Source organism: Culicoides brevitarsis, chromosome 2, assembly GCF_036172545.1.
Source record: "Culicoides brevitarsis isolate CSIRO-B50_1 chromosome 2, AGI_CSIRO_Cbre_v1, whole genome shotgun sequence".
In the NCBI taxonomy this organism is placed as follows: domain Eukaryota; kingdom Metazoa; phylum Arthropoda; class Insecta; order Diptera; family Ceratopogonidae; genus Culicoides; species Culicoides brevitarsis.
In genome coordinates this window covers 17,691,119-17,716,047 of record NC_087086.1, presented here as the reverse complement: position 1 = coordinate 17,716,047, position 24,929 = coordinate 17,691,119, and the positions used below count along the sequence as shown (strand labels likewise).

The following is a 24,929-nucleotide window of genomic DNA, read 5'->3' as shown; positions in this document are numbered from 1 at the left end:
CTTTTTTTCAAATGGAAATAAAGATAAAAGATTCTCATACCAATCACCTGCCGCTACCCATTTTTAATTAATATTTCGCAGTTCATTTTAAAATCAATTCAACAGAAAAATGGAACAGGGATGAAAAAAATATTTTTGATTTTTTTTTTAAGAGATTTAATTTGATTTGAAATTTAGTTCCCTTGAACCCCATTTTATTTAAAAAATATTTAAACAAAATTAAATAATTTTATTTAATAAATATTTTTTTCACTTTGCTTTTTAAAATTCATGTACATAAAATTAGTAGAATTTAAATTTTATAGTCAAAATTTAATTAAAATATTCACATTTTTATAATATCTCTAAAAAAAATATAATTCTATAGATTTCCAAAAATATATAAAATTTTATATTTAAAAAAAATATTAAATTTAAAATTTTCATTGAGTAAGCAAGTATTTAATTTTTTTTCCAAAAAATTTATTTATTTTACATTTATTCCATCAAATTTTTTTAAATTGCTAATATTTTATCAATTAACTCATTCGTATTTTTTTAAAATATATTTTACGTAAAAAAAAATGATTTTTAGAACATATATTTTTCGTCCCTGGATAAAAATAACGCGAGAACGAGAGAGAGAGGACGACGAATAAAGGTGAATATTGAATTTCTGTACATTTTACTCGACATTACACAGAAAATATAATAATTACAGTGCACATTTGATCCTCTTAATAACATGTTAATGTATATAATAGTGAAACCGAACCGACATACATTTTCATCATTTTCACAACATTTTCACTACACAACTGCAGATAGCTACTATTTACTGAAATGTGGTAATTATTATGCACTTTCTGGCAAAGGTAATGATTATTATTCAGCAAATAACGTAGGAATTCACAGAGAAATGCAAATAAACGGGAATTTTCGTCTAAAAAAGGCTTATTTATTTTAAATCCACACAAATACACATCACTCGTTGACATACCGCCTCCTGACATACACAATAATATGTAACGTTTTGGGGTATTTTGTGTAATTTGAAACCTTTTGAAAGGCTTTCAATCCATTAGAATTTACATTTTGTGCACACACAGACAGAGAGAGACGAGTTTATTAGCAAAAGTGTGGTGGTAAATTAAATGTGAATTTTCTCTTGGTACATTTAGGAATCTGATTTTGATGCAAAACATTTTCGGACAAAATTGATTGATGTGTGTTGTGTGTTGGGGTTTCAATTTGATTTGCAATAGAATTTGTGGTGTGGTTTGAGGGACTCGACATTTGTGTCCCAAGCAGGCAAACAAAGTCTTCTGAAATTTATGTCAACGTGTCTCCTTCAAATTATGCCATTACACTTTAAATTACAGCAAAAAAAAAAACAAGAAAAACTTCCTTTGTTTCAAATGAAAATGTAATAAAAACCTGCACAATAACGCCTTGACATGAGAATGACTCGTCGACTTGCAGCCAGTAACTACGAAACACTATCATTATGTCATTTATGGAAAAAAAAGTAAAATAAATATAGTTCTGACCTGTCACAATGTAAAATGCACAAAAAAAACTCGAGGTAGAAACAGTAGATTTTAAGCAATTTTAATATTAAAGTCTGACATACAGACGGGAAATTTTTACACAAAATGACAAAGTGACACTTATGAACAATATAACAGGTAGACATTTTTCTTTTTCTGTTTAATGTGTCTCATGCCGAGACGAAATATGATATTTAGTTGCATTTTACGGAAAATTTAAACAAAAAAAGTTTTGTTTCAAGGAAATTTTTTTCAGTTTTTGTTTTTAATTGAAGGATTATTTAAAGAAAAAAACATATTTGATGAATTATGACCAATACCTAATGGTTTTTCTATGAAGATCTCATTAATTAATTTATTTCAACGTAGAACAGGCGAAAGCCCTTGGCAAGCTTATAGTGTTTAGGGTAAAAAAGCCATCGATAAAAGATCTCCGACTTAAAAAAAACATTTTTTGAACTAAAATAATTCATAATTAAAAGTACGATGAATTTTCGGCTGTCATACTCCTTGGCCCAGATTGGTGAGGTATTTTTCATTATAGTCGTCATAATATAAAACATAAAAAGATACAAAAAAGAACAAAAATTCACCAGCAATTGGCCCAGCCAAATTTTTTCCTTTACCTCAAAGGCGATGGGATTCCAATCGTCTGATGTTGCCAATTCCAGAGCCCATTGTTTTAATCTAGTCGGTGAAACTGTTAGTGAAAAATGATTTATCGTTTATGAGCCATTATGAACCTTGCAAATGAATTTTCAACCCATTTTCGATCGATTTCAAAGCTGGAATTTTTTTGTAAGACTTTAAATAAATTATGATTTTTTCCAGCTAATTTTTCACGGAATAAAAATGAAAAGCTGCTTAATATCCATCGAAATGATAGCTTCCAAAAATATGGTTCATAAATAATTCGACATCTCAAAAATTTTGTGAAAATGAAATAATATTTGTGCAATATGCGAAAATTGATCGATATAATCCTCTAAGTAATCCTCTTCCATATCATCAATTTGGTAATTAAACTTCATATATTTCGGGAATTATATTTTAGTCTCTCTCTTCCATCCCTTTCGACATATTTCTGACTAAAATGCATTTCCATCATCATCATCACTCGCAACATGCCAACAAAATTAATTCCAGACATAAAATGTATTCGGAAAATTTTCTTGTAATTTCAGCTCGTTCGTTACCTGTGTCCTTTGGCAATATGCATTTTACCAATTCAATTGAAATGAAAAGCTACTTGAACGATGCTTCATGTTACATACGTTACACAGACACACGAAATATTTAATTGTAAAGAGACCAAAGGCAATTTCGTATGCAATTTTGGTATTTAATGTCTCTCTGGGGACTGTAAATAATGGTCAGTTATGTTAAAATTGAATAAATGTGGTGTCCTGCTTTGAGATGATTTTGACATACAATTGAAGATATCACATTGCAAAAACCTCTGTTGAGAAAAAAAAATCTTTTTGATTGACACAAAGCAGCTTGAAGCAGTTGCATGATAATATTTTCGCAAAAAAGTTTCTGAAATAAGCTTAAAAATGCTCCGAACGACCAGCATATCGTTGTTGAGTAGAGTAGAGAGTTGTTGATGACAGACTTCACTTATTTATTGTTTATAATCTCTTCCGCATTTCAATCATAATTATATCATCGTGCATACGGGACAACATTCGCTCGTGTGCTTAAAATAATGTTTAACAAGCTTATTACGCTCTGTTTAATAAATGATATGTTCGTCTTGTGTGTGTGTGTGCTTCTAAGCTTCTGTCTGCACAGGAAAAAAACGGAAATGAAGATATTTTGAAAGGTATCTCTCATTCACATGAAATTATGATGGAGAAAAGGATTTTCTGCTATGATGATATAGTGCTCAGTCATTCACAGTCATTACACATGTGAGCTTGAGTCACGAGACCTTTGACACCATTAGGCTCAATTTTGGATATTAAAGCTTTCTTTTTCCTAAAAATAAAGAAAAATTATTAAATATTGAATAAAATTTAAGAAAATATTAAAAAAAACTATTATTGAAAAAAATTGATTTTTTTCCAATTTTTCAGATTTTATGTATTTTTTTTATCAATTTTTAAATAATAATTCTAGTCAAGATTGAAAATTTTCATTACTACAATTATTCTACTTTATTTGCTGAAAATTCCGATGAAGGCTAATCAATTTTTTAATTCAGGATTTTCGAAGTTGAAAATTGACATAAAATTATCCATAAAATAAAATTTAAAAAATAATAATTTTTTTTTATTTTCAGTTCTTTTTAAATACATATCTTTTTTTTAAAAAAAAAGTAAATTTCAATGTTTTAAAAATTTTTGAACCAATTTGACCAAAAATAAAATATTTTTTGAATTTTCAAAAAAGTCATTAGAAAGTTATGTAAAATGATTTTCTTATGAAAAATATTACATTTTTTAAAATGAATATAAAAAATTGTAAAAATGACTAAAATTTACGCATAAAATTCACTTAAAATCTCTTTTAATTCAATTAAAAATTAGAAAAAAAAAATAAAATTTGGGTTCTAACATAATTTGTATATTTTTAAAAGGACGACCAATGTTAATTTTTCTCATTATTGAACGACTAATATCAATTTTGATTTTTTTAAAAATATTTACTTACGACTTCCGACTAATTTTAGTCTTCGAACGGCAAAATTCAGTAAAAAATTCTAAATTTAGATACATTGCAGTACTTACCTCATCAATATTGTAATTTAATGTCCTTTTGGGGTTCCTTTTGTGCAAAACGTCAGTTCTTGCGGCAAGACAGATACATAAAACACATGATAATGAGACACACATCCATGAGACAATTCAATTATTTATTGATGCTTTGGCCTGTTTAATACTGCATGAGCCTTTGATGCATACAAATCACCACTGTTTCCATCAATTTACGAAGAAATGAATAAAAAGACCACAATATTCCCCACAGAGACACTTCTTGCCTTTGATACATTCGAGGGATACATCCCATTAGTACGTTACTTTGCCACGTTGATGCATTTCTCACACGCAATAATCTCATTTGCCGGGGGTTTCGCAAGATGCTTTGTCTTGACCGGTTCTATCGATACTTTTCTGAAAAGAAGGAGAAGAAAATGTAATTTAATGAAACGAGATGCAAGATGGATGAGAAAATCATCAAAGAATTGCATGTTACCGCAAAAGACATGCAACTGACGAACAAACAGCAAAAAAATGCGAAGGGAAATGGGGAGCAATGGACATCAAAGGAAAAAAAAACCTGTACACAAATGTCCCCTTTCATTACTTTGACCATAAATTTTTGTGTGATGCGTGTTCGTTTGATGCGATTTGCTGTCGGATGCGGTATCGTGTTACAAAAGAGGTGCGGAGTCCGAGAGTAACGTAATTTTTAATCGTCAAACAAAACATTTTCTAGAGAATTAGAACACAAAAGCACCCGCATTTGCAAAATGTTTGCTTTTTACGTCGCATCCTCATCATCATCGTCATCGGTTTTCCTCTTTTTTGTGCGAAATTCACTTGTCACTTGTTGTCACATCAGATCAGCCATCATCGTAATGACGGACAATGGCACATCCACTCGGCCTGCGAACGAAATAAAATAATAATCATCAGCAGTACAAGTAACACAACACTTGCCAGACAATAAAAACACAGGAAATTAATGGATAAATGAATGTTATTTGCTTTGCAGTTCGTCGCAAAACAAAGCAATTTTAATAAAATATGAATGTTTGATGTGTTTTTCTGTGGTACGGGTCCCGATGATTGAACCGAAAATTAATTACATCAAGCGACATTGTTCGAGATTATTGCGAATTTGCGAATGGCGAGTGCAAAAAACACAAATATGATGAGACCACAGAGCAGAAGGCGGATTATTATGTTGTTATCAGTTCAATTTAATCCGCAAAAGTAATTATTATTACCTATTATTATTATTTTTACAGTTGATGATGACAGCGGAAATTAAAATGTAATTTAAAGAGATTACCGGCTTGTTTGCGACGAAATTTTTTTTTCTGACAATCCCCGCGCCAAACAAATATCAAAACAATAAAAATAAATAAACAAAGGCTCAAAAGGTCGAAAATCCATATTTATGACGGTCGAAAAAGTTTTCCATTCATTCGGTGTCATAAATTTCACAGAAGTTCTTTGTGTCTTTCAAATGCAAAGTAAGATTTTTCTTTTTTTTTGTGTCTTATTAATGACATTCAAGGCCTTTCTTGCGAAACAAGTAAAAAAAGGAATTTTGCCACCTTCATGAGTTGGTTTTCTTCTCGCGCATTGATCACTCTTCCTCTTTGTGTTTTTCTAAGGGTTTTGTCTGTAAATACACAAAAAGCGAATAAAATTATTGAATAAAAAGGTAAGTAAGTATTGTCTGTGTCACACAGGTTTTCGAGTAAAAATGGATGAATATAACAAAACAAAAAAATCTTTAAAAAAACAACGGTTTTTGTTACATTTTTAGCATTAAAATTGTGTAAAATTTTTTTGAGTGTCTATCCGAGTTAAAAAATGTTTAATTTTTAATATTTAAAATTATTATTTATTTTTTTTTATGTTTTATTTTTTTAAATGAAATTTTTTTAAAAAATTAAGAAAAAATAAAAATGAATTAATAATTTAATAATTTTTTTTTTTAGAAAATTATATAACGAATAATTTTATTAAATTAATAAAATTTAAAAAAAAAAAAATATTTCAAATTCAAATATTTTAATAAATTCAAATCTAAAATTAAATTAATTTTTTTTTATTAGGTATAAATTATAAAATGAATTTTTCTAAATTTAATAAATTTTAATTTTTATTAATTTAAATAATAATATAAATTAAAAAAATAATTTAAAATAATTTTCAGTTAAATTAATTATTTGAAATTGCAAACTTGAAAAAATGAAAATTTAAATTAAAAATTTTTTAAAAATAACATATTTTCTATTTTTTTTTTTTAATTGTTAATTATTTTTTCATTATTTTTTTTTTTTTTACCAAAATTAAAACTGCTTAAAGTAAATTTAGAAAATTAAAAAAATGTATACGCTCAAGTCAACAAAAATTTCTTACCTTTTCTCATAAAAAATAAATTTTACATTTATTTTCCGGCATTTTGTTCCGTAATACAAATGGAGAAACTTTTTTAAAAACTTTTCAATTGTCTTGTCTCTCATTCTTTTCTCTGGAGGAACATCTTGTCTTGTCTTAAATAGAAGGAAAAAAAAAACTTTTTTTTAAGACAATGTTTTTTCTTTTTCTCGTACAAAATTTTAACGGACTTTTTTTTCCCTTACACAATTGCCATAACGAAACACCTGAATGGATAATAAATTAAAGGAATTATTATAAAAAAAATACTTTTGTCTTAATTTTTTCTTTTTACTTACATGCCCTCCAGCCGACTACGATGCTTTTTAAAAGTAACTACAGACTTTAGTTGTTTTCAAGTCAACAAGAACGAAAGTCATTGAAATCAAATTTCATCCTTAAATTCGTGAAAATTCGTTACAAACTCGATGATTGATTACTTTACCTTATAAATATATTTTTCCCTGTAAAAGAGGCATCTATTGTAATTTTTCATTCTATTCTAGTCATCAAAGAATAACAATAAAAAAAATGTTATTTACACCCCTCTCTGCTTTTCACTCAAGTCTTTTGTTTTAGTTGCTCGCTTTTTCGCAGAAAAATGTTCCTCGTCATGTATCATTTTCAATTACCTCCAATCAACGTCATCTCCGTCGTTCGTCGTGATGATCATGAAAAAATTATTACTTATTATTATCGTTTATTATTATTATTTATTGGCAAAGGTAAACAAATTTTTAGGGTGCCAAGTGCTGATATCGAGAAAAAAACTCACCTTTTTGCGATTTTCGATAATTTTTAATGCATTTCGTGTCACTCTACCTTTCGCACGTACCAAAAGTACGTCAAACTCTTCTTTGTTTCAGCTTCCGTTCTTTATCTCATCACAACTCCTGCTCGGATAATAGACAAGAAGACAAGCAAGTAAGCTGTGTTAGTCGGCAAAACGACCGCAAGCTTGTCTACCTTTGCTTTTCATCTCTCGTGGAGCAACAAACATCGCTGCACGTCGAAAGAAAGATAGAAAACGAAGTGTCAATGATTAATGATCTCCATGCTTCGCTGCAATATTGTTTTTGTCGACTGTCTGATAGGCATTGTTTACTCTCTCTTCGCCTCGCTTTTCTCTCTTTTGCGCTGAAACTGATACAATTTTTCTACATTGTACGACGTATTCTTCAATCAATTTATAAAATTTCCTGACTTTTATTACGCGCGTGCATTTATTGATGAATGGCTTTGTTGCTTCACTGAAAATAAAAAAAAAATAACTTGACAGACATTTTTATGCGACAAATAGAGAAAATTGGATTAAAAGAAGAATAAATAGATGAAAACGAGGATAAAATAAAATAAAAAATAATAAGAAAATGATTGAAGATAAAAAAAAGTTTCGTACATCGATCATCGGAATTAAATTAAAATTGGCATGGCGCGTGGTTTTTGGTACCAAAATTCGATAATATCAATCAGTGAAAAGGCAAAAATCGTAAGGTGGAAACGAAAAATTTCATGTTTATGGCTGTAAAAGGATACTTTTGACCTCGAACGCTTTAAATCATCGTTGGCCGATATTAAAATTTTAACTTTTCTTATCTTTTGTTTTCCTGTTTTAGTAAATTTCCGTTACAGGAACAATTGAAAAAGCTAAAAAAAATGCAGAATACCGGTCATTAATTCAAAAACTTTTATCTATCGGTGTTTGTTTTCAATTTATTGTTTCGTTGGTTTATCGAAACTTTATGCAATAAATGCCTTTTGAAGCATATTTTAAAGTTATATCTGGAAAATTGTTAAAATTCGTATAAAAAAATTTATGCGAGAGAAAATGCTCACCTGTCAGAGATATAAATATCAATAATCTCCCCCACAGAGCACACCAAACACTTAAAATTGACTGCAAATACATACGTGATGTGACAAAGACTGATTGGTTGTTGTCTATTTTGAAATCCACACGCATCGCAGTATAAATATTTAATCAAATATGTTCATCAAAGGACATTGCCGCTAAAACGTTGACATTTGCGGTTACAACAGCGAAAATATTTCGCTAAATACTTTCCAAAAATCCGGATTAGGTAAGCATCCTCGTAGCTTTTGGTCATTTATTTTGCATGAAATGACGAAATTCAACGAAAAAATGATATTCATGATTATTTTAGTGAGATTTGTTCTGAAATACAGAAGCAAGGAGAGAGACATGCTTGTGCTAAGGCATGAAGATAACTACAAAACAAATATTTGCAAACACTTTTCCTTCTTTTTTTTTACTTACACACTTGAGTCGGAGGAAGACATTTGTTTTTTGCATGTTTGCCTCTCGTGTCGGAGTCATCGGAGAAGTAGACAGTGATATCATGAGACGATGAATCGTATGGCATTCCGTGAAATTGTGTGCCTGACTAGTGTGTAGTGCACAAATAAAAACGGAGAAACATATCCACACATTGACTCAGGCAATAATATAATAATACTCTGAAAATGTCGGTCCATAAAGGAAATGGATTCTAATCTTATGAAAGTATAAACATGTTTCAGCTCTTATACATTTTGTATCAACAATGTTTGTTCAATCTTGTTCTTCTTTCGTTTTGCGCTCTCCTCTCGTTCTCGTCTCCGTGCTACGAGTCTAAAACGAACCAAAAATCCATTGCGAAATGTGTTTAATTATTAAAATGCATGTAAAATCTCTTCCTACCGGTTTGTCGGATGCTGTTCCTTGTCTGTTTGCCAACACATTCCCTCACAAACACTCTGCCGGACCGATAGTTTTCATGCAAAAGATGAGACTTCTTGTTTATTTTTCGTGATAATTGCACCTTTGAGGCAGATAAAATTAGTTTTAAGCCTGGTTTTTTTTTCAGAAAATTTCATTTCACGACTCTCTTAAACCGAGTTAACACTCACATGATTAATTTTCAGTCGTAAAAGTAAATGAAGTTGTTCGAATAAATTTCGTCCAGCCCACATTCGATTTTTTTTTAATGAGAACATTCATGCTTACAAGTAACAATTAATTTACTTCTTTACATGCGAAGGAAAGAGGCGTTTAATAAACAAGCGATAATCAATTGATTGCTATCGAGTACAGCGATAAATGAGTGTGTAAAATGCAACAGTTAATAATTAAGTTCTTCTCGTGTTTTAATTACTCGAGATACTTTCTACCGAAATTCTAACGGAAATTTCGTTTCAACGTTTGCCCATTTTTTTGTGGCGCGGCCTAACGAGAATTCGGGGAAACATTTTGACGTTTATTCTTTCTTTTCGATGGAATTCTCGAAGAAAGAAGACGCATGCTTGGAGTGCTCAATATTTTTTTGGTGATTTTTCCGTCTAAAATTTAAGGTAAGAGTTTTATTTTTGTTTTAAAAGATTCAGAAACTAATATTTGCATTATTTTACAGAAAACCGGCTTAAAAATCATGGAATTTCATGTTAAATATTCCCGGCAAAAATGTTGTTTACTTTTATCAAAAAGGCATGTTTTACGCGCTTAACATTATTTTGATTGATTTTGCGAAAATATAAAAGGTAAGAGTTTTATTGTTATTTCAAAAGATTCACGGACTAACATTTGCATTATTTTACAGAAATCCGGCTGAAAATCATGGAATTCTACGGTTGAAATTCCCGGAAAAAAAATGTTTGTGGTCAACAAAAATCGTCGACTTAGCTGAAACCTCATCTTTCTGAGAGTTGAGCATAGAATTTTTCGACAAAATTCTGTTTTTGGAAGCAAACAAGGGGAGTAAACTGGATTGATACAACTCGACTCTCCAATATTCGTCAAAGGCACTGTTATGAATCACATCCAAAATAGAGGTAGACATCGTAATTTGTATAAATGTCAGTGTTCAAGTACATACAAGCATCAGTCTACCTTCAGTGTTCTTGTGAGTTCGGTAAAAAACGATTCTCGTAAAGTTCGCGAAATTCAAGAAATTCTTCAGAAAGTTGAGAGTTTGGAAACTCATTTTAAAATATTTTAAAAAGTTAAAAACCTGCATACTCGTTGTTGATATCTTCAGTATGTTATTCAGATAACTCACAGAATTCTTCATAATTAAGTGTTTGAGGATTCGGACAACATTTACAAAATAAACTTAACCTCTCAACAACAGTCAATTGCTTGGTTTGGATAAAAAACGTATTTATTTAAAAAATATAAATGAATTCTTCAAGACACAAAACAACTTGAGAACTCGGATCATAAAGTTGATTAAATAACTAAAAACTAAAAATCAGCCGACTGCTTGGTTTGGATTAATTGGTAATAGATGTTCTAACGTCGAATAAAATTCGTAAACCTTTGGAGATACTTCAAAAATTAAATTTTTGAGCACTCGGAAAATAACTTAACAAAAAAATAAAACCTCAAAACCAGCAAATTGCTTGGTTTGGATTAATTGGAAGAATGGATGAATCTCAAAATCGAATATTATTCATATAACTTTAGAGATACTTCAAAAAATAAAGTTTTGAGTACTCGGAAATTAATTTAACAAATAACTAAAAGTTCAAAAATTAGCCAACTGCTTGGTTTGGATTAATTGGTAAATTGATGTTCAAGTATAACCTCAAGTATTTATCTCAAATTTGTGATATGTGCTAAAATTTTTACACGTTTACATATTAATTAAAACAATAAGAATAAAATTAAAAATAAACGAAATGTTTTTTGTTTTAATTTCCCCTTAAATTGTTTACTGAATCAATCTCAAACTGAACAATTCACAAACAATTTCATATTCTCAGTTCGTTTTGCATTTTACATAATAAAATTTTTGCATAGAAAGAGTAAAAACTAACAAATATTTTATTATGTTTCACTTCAACAACATCGAATGAAATCCTTCGCTGTAAATACAATAATAATGATAATAGCGATAATAAAGAAAAGGAGTAATTCCAGAGGAACGAGCAAATGCTATTTGTTTTCAAAATTTAATATAGTTGAACGCCTTCTTCGTATTTTCTACTTTTCTGCTCTCTCACTCTTTCTCGCTTGATTGTATTCAATCTTCATTCACTCGCTTCGTCTTCTGCGAAAAATCCTTTTATTATTCCTTTTTCACTCATTTATTCATACAATTTTCCTTCCATTTTTGCATCTTTTGCATGCCGTGTCCAGCTGAAAGACAAAAGATACCGAGCGAGATTGGAAGGTAGGTAATAGAATTAAAGAATTCGTAACCGAAGTAAAATATTTAAGAGAGATTTATCTTTCTATCTCGAAATATTTGAACATTTTCAGTGAAGAAGAAATAAAAGCAGCGAGTTGTTTGCACATTTTTCCACTCATTTAACTCGGAAAATGGACTTGTGATTGTTTTTGTCTTCCGTTGAATCATTTTGAAGACAGTTGCAATAAATTGTATTGCACATTAATTTTTTTTTTCTTTTTTGGCATGATTGCAATTTGAACTGAATCAATTCAAAGACAAAACGAAATATCGGAATTTGATGAATTTTTGTCAAACGAACGCGATTTCGGATTTGTTGGTGGTCCGGAATTTCGTTTGTTAATAAGCTTGTATTCTCAACGTTAATGGAATAATCTCTTCTCTTCAACGTGGACCAAATATGCAAAAAATGTAAGCCAAAGCCACAAAGAGAAACCACAAATAGATGCATTTTGAACCTTTTTAGCATAAAACTTTTTGCTCCATTATTCTCTTTCATCATCACTACAGCCGAAAATGTAGCTTAAGTCTTCCTTTCTCGCCAGATGCTTTGGTTAGTTGCTACTTCCGTTGTTAGCAAAGGCAAGCAAACGAACGGAAAACTTTATACTTTTTCCATTTATTTAATCTTCTTAACAACAATTATTATTACTTTACCTCAGTTCATGTCTACGTTTGACGACGAGAAGGCAGCACAAAACTAAGCACAGAGCGTTACTTAGTAGGAAAAGAGAAGCTCACTAATGTAATGTCTCCTTTTCCGCATTTTCATTAACTTTTTCACTACACTACAGCGTGCGTTTATGTGGTTGGTAATCACTCTGTAATATTTATTTCGTTAAAGAAGAGAGAGGTAAAAGGAAGAGTTTTAGTATTAATTTTTCGTACAATTTTTTTCTTGCTTTTGAGTGTTTTAATGTAATAAGAGAGCCTTAAAACAAAAAAAAAAGTATGCAGAGTAAGTTTCAAAAAGAAGAGAAGCGAATGAAAAAACATCAAAGGGATGTCTTTTTCCTGTGTGTCTTACTTTTACTTACCTTTTAATGAATCTCTTTTAATAAAATATTTTCTTTATTATTTTAATTCTTTGCTAAACTATGCAAGCGGGGGAAGCACAGAGAGGCAAAAGGTTGTAAAATTACACAAAAGACCGGAATTTATCGTTCGCCACGACTCAAAATGCACAAGAAAAAAGATGAAGGAACAAATTCTAATACAAAATTCCTGTTTTTAATGAAAAAAAGTTCTCCTTTTCAAGGAAGTCGATTCTCTTTAAAAATTACTCATTCGCTAATTACTCAATAATAATAATTAATTAACCCATTTTCGTTACTTTATTTCAATTTTACGACTGTTCACAAGTTTATTTCGCGAAAATAAACATTTTAATTATATTTTGTTGCAAGAAATTCAAATCCGAAATGAGAACAAAACTTTCAAACGAAAAAAAAAATTAATGATTTCCCATTAAAATTTTTATTATAAAGGAAGTTTATGATCAGATCATCTCTTGTTTTTATTTAGTCATCATTTGTAATTCTCGTAACTTTATAAGAAAAAAAAAATGAACGGGCTGTAAATTATTTTACGACCCAATTCAGTCAGATTTTAATTCTGCATTTTATGGTAATTTTAATGCTGTGCAGATTTTTTGTTTCTTCGTGAATTTTGAAGAAAACGACAGATTTTCATATTTATTTATCTTGTTTTGATCATATTTATAAATATTGATAACTTCAATGCAAACATTTTTGCTCAGAAAAAAATTTTTTACTAGCTAAGTGACATCTGGTTTATTTTTTTGCTTGAACAGCAGTTTTTTGGCAAAATAAATGTTGTCCCTCATATTTATTTGAATAAAATTGGAGACTTGCAAAAATCTAGTGAGAAAAAATTTGAAGGAAACTAAAATGAAAAATTCAAAGATTTAAAGAGATGCAGTTTAATGTTAATTTTTTGTCTTTAAGTTGATTTAAATTCCATTAAAATTGTTCAAGTAGTACAAAATCATTGCCTCTTTTGGTGAAATCCAAACAGAAGGATTTCTCAAAAATTAAAGTGAGTCAACTGAATAAATTTTTAAAAAGATAAAATGCATCTAACTAGATTTGTAAAGTAATATTTTGCAATGTGACCAACTTTACAATTTATAATTGTGAAAAATGAGGTATATAAAATTTTTTAAAAATTGTTTTAACGAAAGATACTGCGTAGATAAAATGATAAACGTTAGGTATAAATTAAATTTGGAAAAAAATCATACTTATCTTATCTTTGATACCATATTAATATAGATAGAACATATAATTGTTATGCCTTTTAGATTCAGTATTTCAGTTTTTCAGTAACGTTTAAATGGAACATAACAGCTTTTCGCGAATTTATTCACCTTTTTTATTTTGTATATGCAATGTAAGTATTTTTATCAATAAATTTAATGCTTTTAAATTAAATTGTAAAACAACTCAAAATGGAGAATTGCAGTCGAAAAATTTTATATTTTTAAAATTTTCTAATATTTTTTTTTAATTATTAGGAGTATCAAGACAAAGACTAAGGCAGTTTCAGTTGCTACAAAAACAATACAATTAACAAAAAATGAATTAAAACAAGACGATTTAAACTTTAATCGGGAACATGACCGTGTCTTATCGTTCAAAGATCTGAGCCTAAATGATATCAGTACAGATTTAATGGCTCTTACTGGATTATACTACATCGCTGAAACACAAGAAATTAAATGTTATTTTTGTAAATATATTCTGAAGAATATAACCAAAGATGAAGACATTATTAAGCTACATTACAAATTTTCACGTGGATGTCCCTTGATGACGCGACGCAGAACCGCCAACATTCCCAACGACGAAATAAGGCTGGATTTAAATCTCCCGCCATTAATTTACGACGAATGTGGCACAGGTCAAAGTTATGCAAGTCCATTTAGCTATCATGAAACCAAATTTCCACAATTTCAGAGTTTACAAGAACGACTGAAAACATTCGCTACATGGCCTAAAGAACTGAAACAAGAACCAGAAAAATTGGCAGAAAGTGGTTTATTTTACACGAAAGATGGCGACAAAGTCAAATGCTTCGATTGTGGTCTCGGATTGAATAAATGGGAAGCAGAGGACGAGCCATGGATAGAACATGCGAAATACGCTAAAAATTGTCAATATGTGAAATTTGTGAAGGGAAAGGACTTTACAGAACAAATTAAAAATAACAAAGTCACAAAAGTGAGAGATAATAGAAATTCAGAAGAAATGAAAATTTTATATGAAAATAATTTATGCAAAAATTGCAACGAAGGACTTTCAGAGGTTATCAATTTGCCGTGTAATCATGACGGCTTGTGTTCGATTTGTGCAATCAGTCAAAATAAGTGCTTTGTTTGTTTAACGACAATTGAAGGTAGAGTGCGCTTGTATTATCAATAAAAACAAATAGATAAAAAATTGAATGGAAATACGTTATCTTATCTTATCACGAGCTGATGGCGTCATGTTATGAATTTTCATTACAAACTAAAATTTCGAAGTATTTGTGGAGATTTCCTATTAATCACAAACAAAAAGTATTATTGATTAAAAATAAAGTTTTGATTAATTTTTCATTTAGGCCGCTCCAAATTTATTTCGAACTTTTTGTCCCAAAAACTTTTTTTCAAAATGGGGGGGGGGGGCAAAATAAAAAAAAAATTTGAAATACTTTTTCATACAAAATGAAAAAATTTTAACACTTTTTTGTCATTAATGAATATTTTAGTTGATTTTTTGGTATCTACATTGAGATTTGATAATTTAAAATATATCTCAGAGTATTTTACGATAAAAATTTAAGCAAAAAATTTTCGTAAAAAAAAATTTCAAAATTTTGAAAAAGAATATTTTTTTAAATTTTATAAGAAGAAAATTCATGTCAAAATACAATTTTTAATACAAAATTCTTAAAAATTAAAAATTTTTTAAAAAAATTTTGGGACAAAAAGTTTTGAAAAAAACTTTTTTTTTTAATTGGATTTTCGACTTGGAGGGACAAAAAGTTAAAAAAAAAAATTGGAGCGGCCTAAATGAAAAATTTATGGAAATGATAAGTTATTTTATCTTATCACGAGCTGATGGCGTCATGCTATCAATAAAATGAATTCCTTGAATTTTCATTACGAACTAAGATTTCGAAGTATTTGTGGAGATTTCCTATTAATCACAAACAAAAAGTATTATTGATTAAAAATAAAATTTTGATTAATTATTATTTTTCGTTAAAAATAAAATTTAATAGATTTAGTCTTTTTTAATAAAAATAATGCAATCACATTTGAAATAAAATTAGTTTTTTTTTTATTTTAAGATTTTTCTAATAATTTCACTCCAAGTTTATTTCAACTTCTGAATTATTGATTTATTTTTCTCTGCAGCTTGTTAAAATTCTGCTAGATTTCATTAATATTGGAAATAATTTCCAAGATTAATCAATTATTGATTTGAAATTATTTCAAAATTTCAATGAAACGTTATCACAATTACCAACAGTTTTCCTGCAATAACATCTGATCTAAAATGTTGATTAAGACGAAATTTTTGTTTTTTGTCAAATTTTTCATCTATCAAGTGATTTGTGAAGGCTCAGAAGTCAACGATGATCTATCTCCTTTCATCTATTACGGCAATCGAGCTGCATTGGGTCAATTTCCATTTATGGTTCTCGTTGTTAAACCCGACGCTAGTTACTGTGGCGGAGCAGGTTGGTTAATTTTTTGCTAAAATTTTAAACTTTAAAAGTATTTTTTTAGTTCTTACCACAAAACACGTCATTACCGCTGGTAACTGCATCGCCCATTATGAATCGATTGACACAACAATAACTCTCTTTTTCGGTCAAACAAATCGTGCCAAGAACTCTGACTGGATTGTGCGACTTTCAACGCATTTCATCATTCACGAGGAATATTCTCACGAGTTTTCCGGTCCTGCGGAGTATGATATTGCCATTCTGGTGCTTCATGAGCCTCTAACTTTTAGTTCAACAATTCAACCGGTGCAACTTCCTTCGTATAATGATCGATATTATAGTTCAGAGATGTTTACTGCTGTTGGATGGGGCATCACTGAAAGACGACGCGAATCGGATGACTTGCTTTTTGTGCCCTTGAAAGGAATTTTGCGGGAAAAATGTCAAAAAATAATCGATGAAAAAATTCGGATCCCATTTACGCTCGACAAAAACTCATTTTGTGTCATTCCGCCGGGGAAAAAATCACGAGGTATTTGTCCAGGAGACTCTGGAAGCCCATTAGTGTTGAATAGCACGCAAATTTTGATGGGAATCGCAAGTTGGTCACCCGGTAGATGCACAGAACCACCATTTGTTGCGGGTTTTACGTACGTTTATAACTTTGTGGATTGGATAAAAAAGAAAATTAGTGAGACTGATTGAATTATTTCACGTAATCGTCTAATTTAGTAATTTACCGAACTCGAATATGAATAGATTCTTGATATTTTTCTTCATTTTAATAAATTTTCATGCAATTTTTGCTAAAATTCATGGGCATCATCGCATTATTGGCGGAAAAAAGGCTTTTGAAGGACAATTTCCATTCATCGTGCTCATCAATTACAAATGTGGCGGCTCAGGTAACAGCTTTTCCGTAGTTTTTATGAAAATTTATTTAAAAATTTGTTTTATTTTATAGTTTTAACCGAAAATCATGTACTAACCGCTGGTCATTGCGTCACATTTTTAGATTATCGCGGAAAATTTCACTTTTTTCAAAAGTTCGTCCTCATGTTTGGCCAAACTCGCGTCGAAAATAACCAAAATTGGGTTCATCGGACAGCTAAGAAAGTCATGTTGCATGAAAATTTCTCATTTAATGGTCAAATTTTCTTCAATGACATCGCAATTTTAGAATTTTCCAAGCCTCTGGAATTTGGAAAGACAATTCAAGCCGTCAAACTTTCTCAAATTTCCGATGAAGCTGAAATAGCTTCGAAATTTTTTACAACAATTGGATGGGGATTGACTGATGATGGATATCAATCGAACGATTTGTTATTTGTCGACATGAAAACCATTTCCCTGGATGAATGTCAAGCAACTTTAGATGAAATTCTTTATAAATCATTTAAATTGAACGAAGGGATTATGTGTGTTGAGTCAACATCGCTGCATCCGCTTGGGGCAACGTGCAATGGCGACTCGGGAGGTCCATTAGTGGTCGAGGGCACAAATTTGTTAGTTGGCATCACAAGTTGGGGTCCCAATAATTGCACAAGAAAGCCACATCCGTACGGATTTACTCGCGTTGCCTTCTACTTGGACTGGATTTATGGCAAAATCGGCAAAAAATGATGAAAAAAGGGGACAAACCACACAACAAACAAACGTATTTCCTTCTAGAAATTCGATATCATCTCTTTTTTATGGATAAACATCGTCATCGTTGTCGTCGATGTAACAGCTGAAACAAACTATTTTATTTTTCTTACCTTTCCTCGTTGCTCTCGTGTTCCCTTGTACATTTTATATTATAATAAAATTGCTTTTTTGGCTGCTGCTGTCGATGTTGCCGAGTGGGTGAAGAGACACATGATTTTTGAATGTTTTAATTTGCATACGTTATTGGAGTCAGGAGGTGAAAGGACGTTGATCCGAGCGACTATTCTTTTTTTTTACGTCGTCGAAGCAAAAATCTCTGGCAAAAGGTAGGAATTTTTTACATGAAATGACACACCTTTTGTTGCCATACGACTGGCTGCCAAAAAAATGTTCAATATTATATAAAATAAAAATTCATGGGGTTTTGTGTGGGAATGTGTCTCTCGTTCGACCATCGTGCTTGCACAAGAATAAAAGTAAATTAAAAAAAATTTGCTTGTTCATCTCGATATTTGTGAGTGTTTGCCTGTTTCAGGCTTTGTTTGCGCTTTTTCGGGTTTATTAAAAAAAAGAATTTCATCATTTTTAAAGGATTTGTTTGAAAATGTTTTTTTTTTTGTAAGTTGCAGTTTAAATAATTTTTAGGTTATGAAAATTTTTTTCTCGTTATAAATATTGCATAAAATTTTAATTTCTGGTCTAGTTTTTTTTATATTTTTTTTATAAAAAACTTTTCATAAAATAATTAATAAAAAAAAATAAATAAAGAAATAACAAAAAAAAAAAATAATATTAAAATAAAAAAAAATAAAATAAAAAAAATTAAATTAAATTTTGAAAAAATAAACGTTTAAAAATCCATTCAAAAAACCTTCAGAATACAAAAAAATCCATTAAATTAATTATTTTTTTAATATACCACAGAAAATAGCATCAAATAACAACAAATTAATTCCCACTTCCATACCCGCAAGTTCAACAAATGATCAACTTTTGTCGTAATTCACAAAAGGAAGATTGAATTTTAGTTACTTCACTTTGATACCAATCAAAAGACAAGCTTTAGGCCAAAATTAAAGGACTTTTCCTCAACGCTCCTTCTAGGTACAAACAGGAACAAACAAATTTTGCGATTTTCTCCGTCAGATAAGAAAAGGTAAGCATGTCGTTATTTTAAGCCAGAAGGTCTCCTTATTTGTGATGTTTGTTAAAGTTTTTCCTTTTCACACAAAATTTCTTCAACAAATCCCATTTTGTCGAATTTTCTGTTGAAAAAAATTTCTTCAAAAGACTTTTTGGTCATAATCTTATTTTTAAAGTTAATTGAAAATCTTGTCTAGTTTCTAGTTTGGTTTCAAATTTTCAGTGTAAAAGAGAGAGAGAAAGAGACTTTGTTTGTCGTTTTGTGGTTTTATGTTTATTTGTGTAATTATTTTGCTGGTCGTCGTACTGAAAAAAGGGGAAAATGGAAACAAAAATATATTAAAATTATTATGATGATGAAAGCAAGCAAAAAACTTGATGCCCAAAGGCATTGTGTGCTTTGTATAATTGTAAAAACCCTTTTTTTCGGAGCCTGTTTTGCATTCTGGGTATGTGGCGAAAGTAACAAATGTTATGAAAACCATTCTGTTCCAATGAACACAAAAGCTCAACGGAGAAAGTTTGTTTGCTTTTAAATGTTTGATGGAGTGTGGATTCGAGTGTTTTGATTCAATTAAGGATTTTGAACTTTTCTCATCTGTGCTTGCAAGGCACATGACTGAGGATAATTATAACACTCGAGAAAAATCTAAACTAAAATTTTAGTTTAATTTATTAAGTTTTTGTTTATTCAGTCCCATGTGCTGCGTTACGAGTTACAAGCATCTGTTGCTCGACGAACGACGACATAACTATTATGACATGACCCTTAATTATCCCTTTAACTCGATAAATCCTTACACATTATCGTTTCCCTTTGTCATGTCAACTGGATAAAATGGCTCGTCCACTCATTTTCTTGTCACTTGTTGGACAAATAAATATAAATAAGTTTTGACACTGATGCGATGCTCCCCCTCTCACTGCTCCAGACACTGAAAGACAAAGAAAAAAGAAGTAGAAAAAAAACGCAAAGGACAAAGTGTCTTGAATCTCCATTAAAATTTATTGACCTAAGGAGAGCCATAGATTATCACCATTTTTGCATGGAGCAATAACAATATAATGCATGGCTCTCAGCTTGGAAAGTTGTTTGTTTGTGCATGTGTAAGGACCGACATTATGATTATTATTTTATACATTTATTTTGTGTGTTTGTATTAGAAAGGACCTTTTTCATGAGATATTTTGTAGCTAGGCTTATCTTCGTACATGCAAGGAGAGCAAGGAGGAAAAGATACCAGTCATAATTTCATGTGCTTATGATAGACAGTCGTAATGGATTTTTCGGTGCCAAGTAATGAAAAAGAGGGTCCAACGTTACATTGGTGGAGAAACGAGGAAATGACTAGGAAGGGGAGAGAAAAGGTGAGATTTCATTAAAAGAAAAAATTGAAGGGTTAGTAGAATAAATCACACATATGCAGTTTTTCTACAAACTAAGAGAACGTGATTTAATTTTTTTTAGATTTTGTTTTTTAGACGTTAACGTTGCTAAACTGTTCTTAAATAAAACCAATTAAAGCAACCATAAAGTATAATGCGTTCAATAAAATATAGAAGAAAAACGGCATTCAGATTCTGACAACCAAGCTGAAAGGCGTGTTTAGAAGTTAAAGAAAATCTCAGTTACGACGAAGACTTTCCTTTCAAATACTTTAACTCATACATACATTTTAGTGGCCAACAGGTTCGAAAAAAGCTTTGTATTCAAAAAATTTTGCTCATACATACACTGTTTGACATACCTGCTAACCAAACTAAAAATGCATATAATGCATTTTTCGAAAAACTTTCAAAAGTCTTTTTCGTCTGACAAGTTTCGAAACCAATTTTATGGAAAATCCACTTTAAAAATCGTGAATAAAACAGTTTATGATTAAGTTTTCAGTTCACCTGAATTTTATAATGAATTGTGCAATGTTTCTATTATCTATCTTCATATCCGCTTGATTAATGCTTATCTTTAGCGCCAAACTGTTTTACACATTGTCTAAGAATTTTGCATCAAGTCATGAGTTTACATTTATTTGCTATGAGTCAAATGTGTGCCCATAAATACTTATTGAAATTTCGAAACAAAAATTAATTTTTGATCTCTTTTTGATAAAACTACGCTTCGATACTCACCCCTTCTCCCCTAACATTGTCCCGTCTTGCACAAACTCTCATGTAAACTGCTCCGTAACTACATAAAAGGGGATCAAATACTCATTTGATTGGGATTTCAGTTAATATTCCTTTGTTTATGTACCGGAGATTTTCCGCACATTTTCTGACAACAAACACGAAGATGTCGTCGCCAAAAACACATGAAAAGGACACGAAAAGACACAGATTTGCCCGTTCATCTTCCGTGTCGCCGTACTTGAGACAGTCATAAAACATGAAAATTAATTTGGTGCGATCCCTTTATAGAGTATTTCTGTCCCGAGTTTGTTTCGGAAATGGGACAAAAAAAAAGATGATGAAGTGTTCGGCAAAAAGGGATGCAAAAATTGATTTTGTTTGTTTTGTAATTTATATCGGTGATTCTTGAGAGGAGAAGAGACCTGAAACAATAAATTAATTAAATTCGAAGACATTTCGAGAGATCGTTCATCTTACAATAATAAATAAATGGCAAGTAAAGCAAAAAAAAGCAATTACCCAGAAAAATAATTAAACACGTCATTTTGCTGGGGCCTTCCCATCGTATCTGTTGCAGCACATATCGTGTCAATTTTTCAAGCATAAATTACGTTTTTGAAGTCGTGCGTTAGCAATCATCACCTCTTTTTATGTTTTTCTCTTCGTCTCTCCTTTGACCTTCCCATTTAATGTTTGCTTTGCCTTGCGAGTTGGTCTGTTAAAGAAATGATAAATCATTCGATTAATAAAAAAAAAATAAAAATAAATAAATAAATTTTTTAAATAAACAAATAATAATAACGATAAAGTGCATGTAATTTTTTTTATGAGAAATGATGTTCGCGCTGCATTCGCGAGAATCGTGAGGAGTATCGCCCCTTCTCCATTTCAGCGAACGTGAAGTTATTTCTCACATTTTTTTTAATTTTACAGCAAATTCAGATGAATTTCAAATGAAAAACTTTTATGCAGCACAAAATTTGTCCGAGTTTTCATTTTGTATCCGGAGGCCAATCAAGGGAAAATCTGTTTCTCTAATTCTTACCATCAACTTTTGAATTGTTTTTGCTATATGTACGAGACGACGCAAAACCACAAATTCACAGAGAATTAAAAAGCGTTCGTTGTAAAAACAAAAGGTAAAAGCAAAACTTTTTCATATAATTTAATTTAATTTTCCTTTTGCCGATTCGCTTTCTAATCTCTTCTTACTTACAAGCCATAAGACGAAGAACTTTTCAAAAGTAAGAGAGATAAAAGATAAAACTTCTACGGGCACACAAACATTAGAAAGTGGTTTACCGATTTCTGGAAACAGAAAAAAGAAAAAAACTTTTTGCAGAAAATTTGTAAAGAAACTTGTCAAAAGTGGAATTCAAATGTCGTGACCGTTAAGCAGTCGATTGCACGTCAAGTCTCATCGTCGTCGACGCTACGTGAGTTCGGTGAGTAAAAATTTGCTTTTACCTTATTTCTGCATTAAATTTTATTGAATTAAGTTCATATTTTATTCATATTCAGTTGAATTTCATTTCTGACAGTGTGCTACATTGTGTCTGTCGCAATTTTTTTTGCTCGTTCTGGCGTTTTTGCGTGTCGAGCGTGCGTCACTGACTGATGCATTTCATTTTAATTTTTTAGTTACTTTTAGCGTGGCAGGAGTGCAATACCCGGAATGCGACAATGAGCAAGAGAGAGCATCGTTCGTCACATCTCTGGATTGTCGTCGTACGTTTTTTGACTAGATGTATGAACCGAAAAAAAAAATATTCAAGTCGCATAAAAAATTTATAATCCACTGTCTGATGTGACAATCAACTGACAATGTAGATATTTTTCATCATCATTCACATCAGCAACAGTAGCTGGCTGGCTGGCATGGCAGACAAAAATGTATGTATATGTGGCGGAGAGTGATGTTGGCCATATTGGTTTGGACGATGACGAGAAGGGATGAATAATGGCTACATGTAGTTAAGGTTTTTAAATTTTTGTTGGATTTTTGAGCGAAAATTCCTCTTTTCACATTTTTTTTTTCGTAGAAATTTTCCAATTTTTATTAATTTTAAATGCCTTCTCATCGTTCGTTTCAGGTACGAGGGAAATTTGAGACGCAAATGAATGACATAAAAGTAGCAAATTATTATTATCATATTTTTCCTGCAATACAAAACGAATGGAAGGAGGATGAGGAGGCATATAAGGTAAAATAAAAGCCTATTCATTTTAATTATTCATACGACATTAATACATTCACTCACATCGCACACAATTCATCATTTTTCAAACAACAGTAAAAAAAATAAATAAAAATAATAAAAAGGAAAACACATGAAAAAGGTAGGCACTTTTTCGCAGAATTTCAATCTGTACAAATGAAAATATGGAAGTTTACAATTTTATCGAGGATTTTTGCAGGAAGTTGGGTAACTGTGTTTGGGATAACATTATCCGAATAAAAACGTACATTAAATATTCAGAAAAATGGAAAATATGATCGTAATAATCATATAAAAAAGGTAAAAATATAAAGGTAGGACAATGCTTCGTACATTATTTTTGAAAACCTGAGTAAAGTAGCTATAAAGCAGTTAATGTTTGCATTACCGTGATATGGGGTGACATTAATTTATTTTTATTTTTTCAGATTTTTCTATTTAAACCCACACAGCTATTAAAAAAATTTAAGAACATGTTTTGAGCGAATTAAGAAATTTTTGGAAAAGTACTTTTTGTAAGTTTTGGTTTGAGTTTTTCAAGAGCGTTGAAGAATGAAGGAGAGAATTACGAATTACGAATTACATATAAAGCAAAACACAACTCATATCAATACATGCTAAAAAAACTGATGAATTACTAATTCATAATACAATACTCAACAGTGAACAACCTTCTGAGAACGATGCTTAACAATCCGTGGCTTAAATCAACAGTCCTCATTCATGAAGAACCCAGCATCCAATGAGCGTTTTGCCAACAGAGCACGGGAACACAAACGTTAAGAAGTCTCGCAACTCTTTACTTAATCCTCGTCTTTCGGTTTTTTTCAAAATAGCTCTCCCAAAAAATATTAGCAATAGTTTATGCAAAACAAAAAAAGTGACAAAAAATCATAATCTGTCCAAATACTTGACACTCAGTAAAAAAGAACACAGTTTTACCTTTTATGAAAGAGGAAGTCGAAGAAAACGATACTGAAGCAAACGAAATGTCGATAAAACAAAACAAATTCATGAAAAATATTCATGACTGATGATTGTTTAGTAATGATGAATTTTTAGATAATAATCAAACTAAACTTTTTGATAATTGAGCTCATATATTTTGAAAAGATTTTTTACTTGTAATTCCAACATAGATGAGAAAAAAATGTTAAACGTGCAAAATTTAAGTTCAGTCACCCCAATCAATGGTAATTTCCTATTCATCAT

The 24,929-nt window shown here is 30.5% G+C and overlaps 3 protein-coding genes and 1 long non-coding RNA gene across 4 annotated transcripts; all 4 read left to right on the top strand.

The window, feature by feature from the left end:
* The first annotated feature begins 9,923 nt into the window (after positions 1-9,923).
* LOC134831340 (uncharacterized) lies at positions 9,924-10,663 on the top strand. Its single transcript, XR_010161994.1, has 3 exons — positions 9,924-10,000; positions 10,060-10,186; positions 10,246-10,663. It is a non-coding gene; the product is annotated as an uncharacterized LOC134831340 (long non-coding RNA).
* A 3,518-nt stretch (positions 10,664-14,181) lies between these two features.
* Positions 14,182-15,523, top strand: LOC134830350 (death-associated inhibitor of apoptosis 1-like). The gene is made up of 2 exons (XM_063843803.1): positions 14,182-14,250; positions 14,375-15,523. Coding segments are annotated over exons 1-2 (909 nt in total). The 5' UTR covers positions 14,182-14,248; the 3' UTR covers positions 15,282-15,523.
* An 874-nt stretch (positions 15,524-16,397) lies between these two features.
* On the top strand, positions 16,398-17,280 carry LOC134828639 (trypsin-7-like). Its single transcript, XM_063841621.1, has 2 exons — positions 16,398-16,587; positions 16,637-17,280. The coding sequence occupies exons 1-2, from the start codon at positions 16,404-16,406 to the stop codon at positions 17,278-17,280; spliced, it is 828 nt and encodes a 275-aa protein (XP_063697691.1). The 5' UTR covers positions 16,398-16,403.
* Positions 17,281-17,326: 46 nt separating this feature from the next.
* On the top strand, positions 17,327-18,201 carry LOC134828638 (trypsin-1-like). The gene is made up of 2 exons (XM_063841620.1): positions 17,327-17,480; positions 17,540-18,201. Exons 1-2 carry the CDS (start codon positions 17,327-17,329, stop codon positions 18,196-18,198), a joined length of 813 nt encoding a protein of 270 aa, XP_063697690.1. The 3' UTR covers positions 18,199-18,201.
* The last annotated feature ends 6,728 nt before the right edge of the window (positions 18,202-24,929 follow it).

What these genes read in the sequence shown, in the direction of transcription:
- LOC134828638 (XM_063841620.1), top strand. Translation starts at nt 17,327, where the DNA reads ATGAATAGATTCTTGATATTTTTCTTCATTTTAATAAATTTTCATGCA. An exon ending in TTACAAATGTGGCGGCTCAG is followed by an intron (nt 17,481 to 17,539) that starts GTAACAGCTTTT and finishes TTTATTTTATAG; the next exon opens with TTTTAACCGAAAATCATGTA.
- LOC134828639 (XM_063841621.1), top strand. Translation starts at nt 16,404, where the DNA reads ATGTTGATTAAGACGAAATTTTTGTTTTTTGTCAAATTTTTCATCTAT. An exon ending in TAGTTACTGTGGCGGAGCAG is followed by an intron (nt 16,588 to 16,636) that starts GTTGGTTAATTT and finishes GTATTTTTTTAG; the next exon opens with TTCTTACCACAAAACACGTC.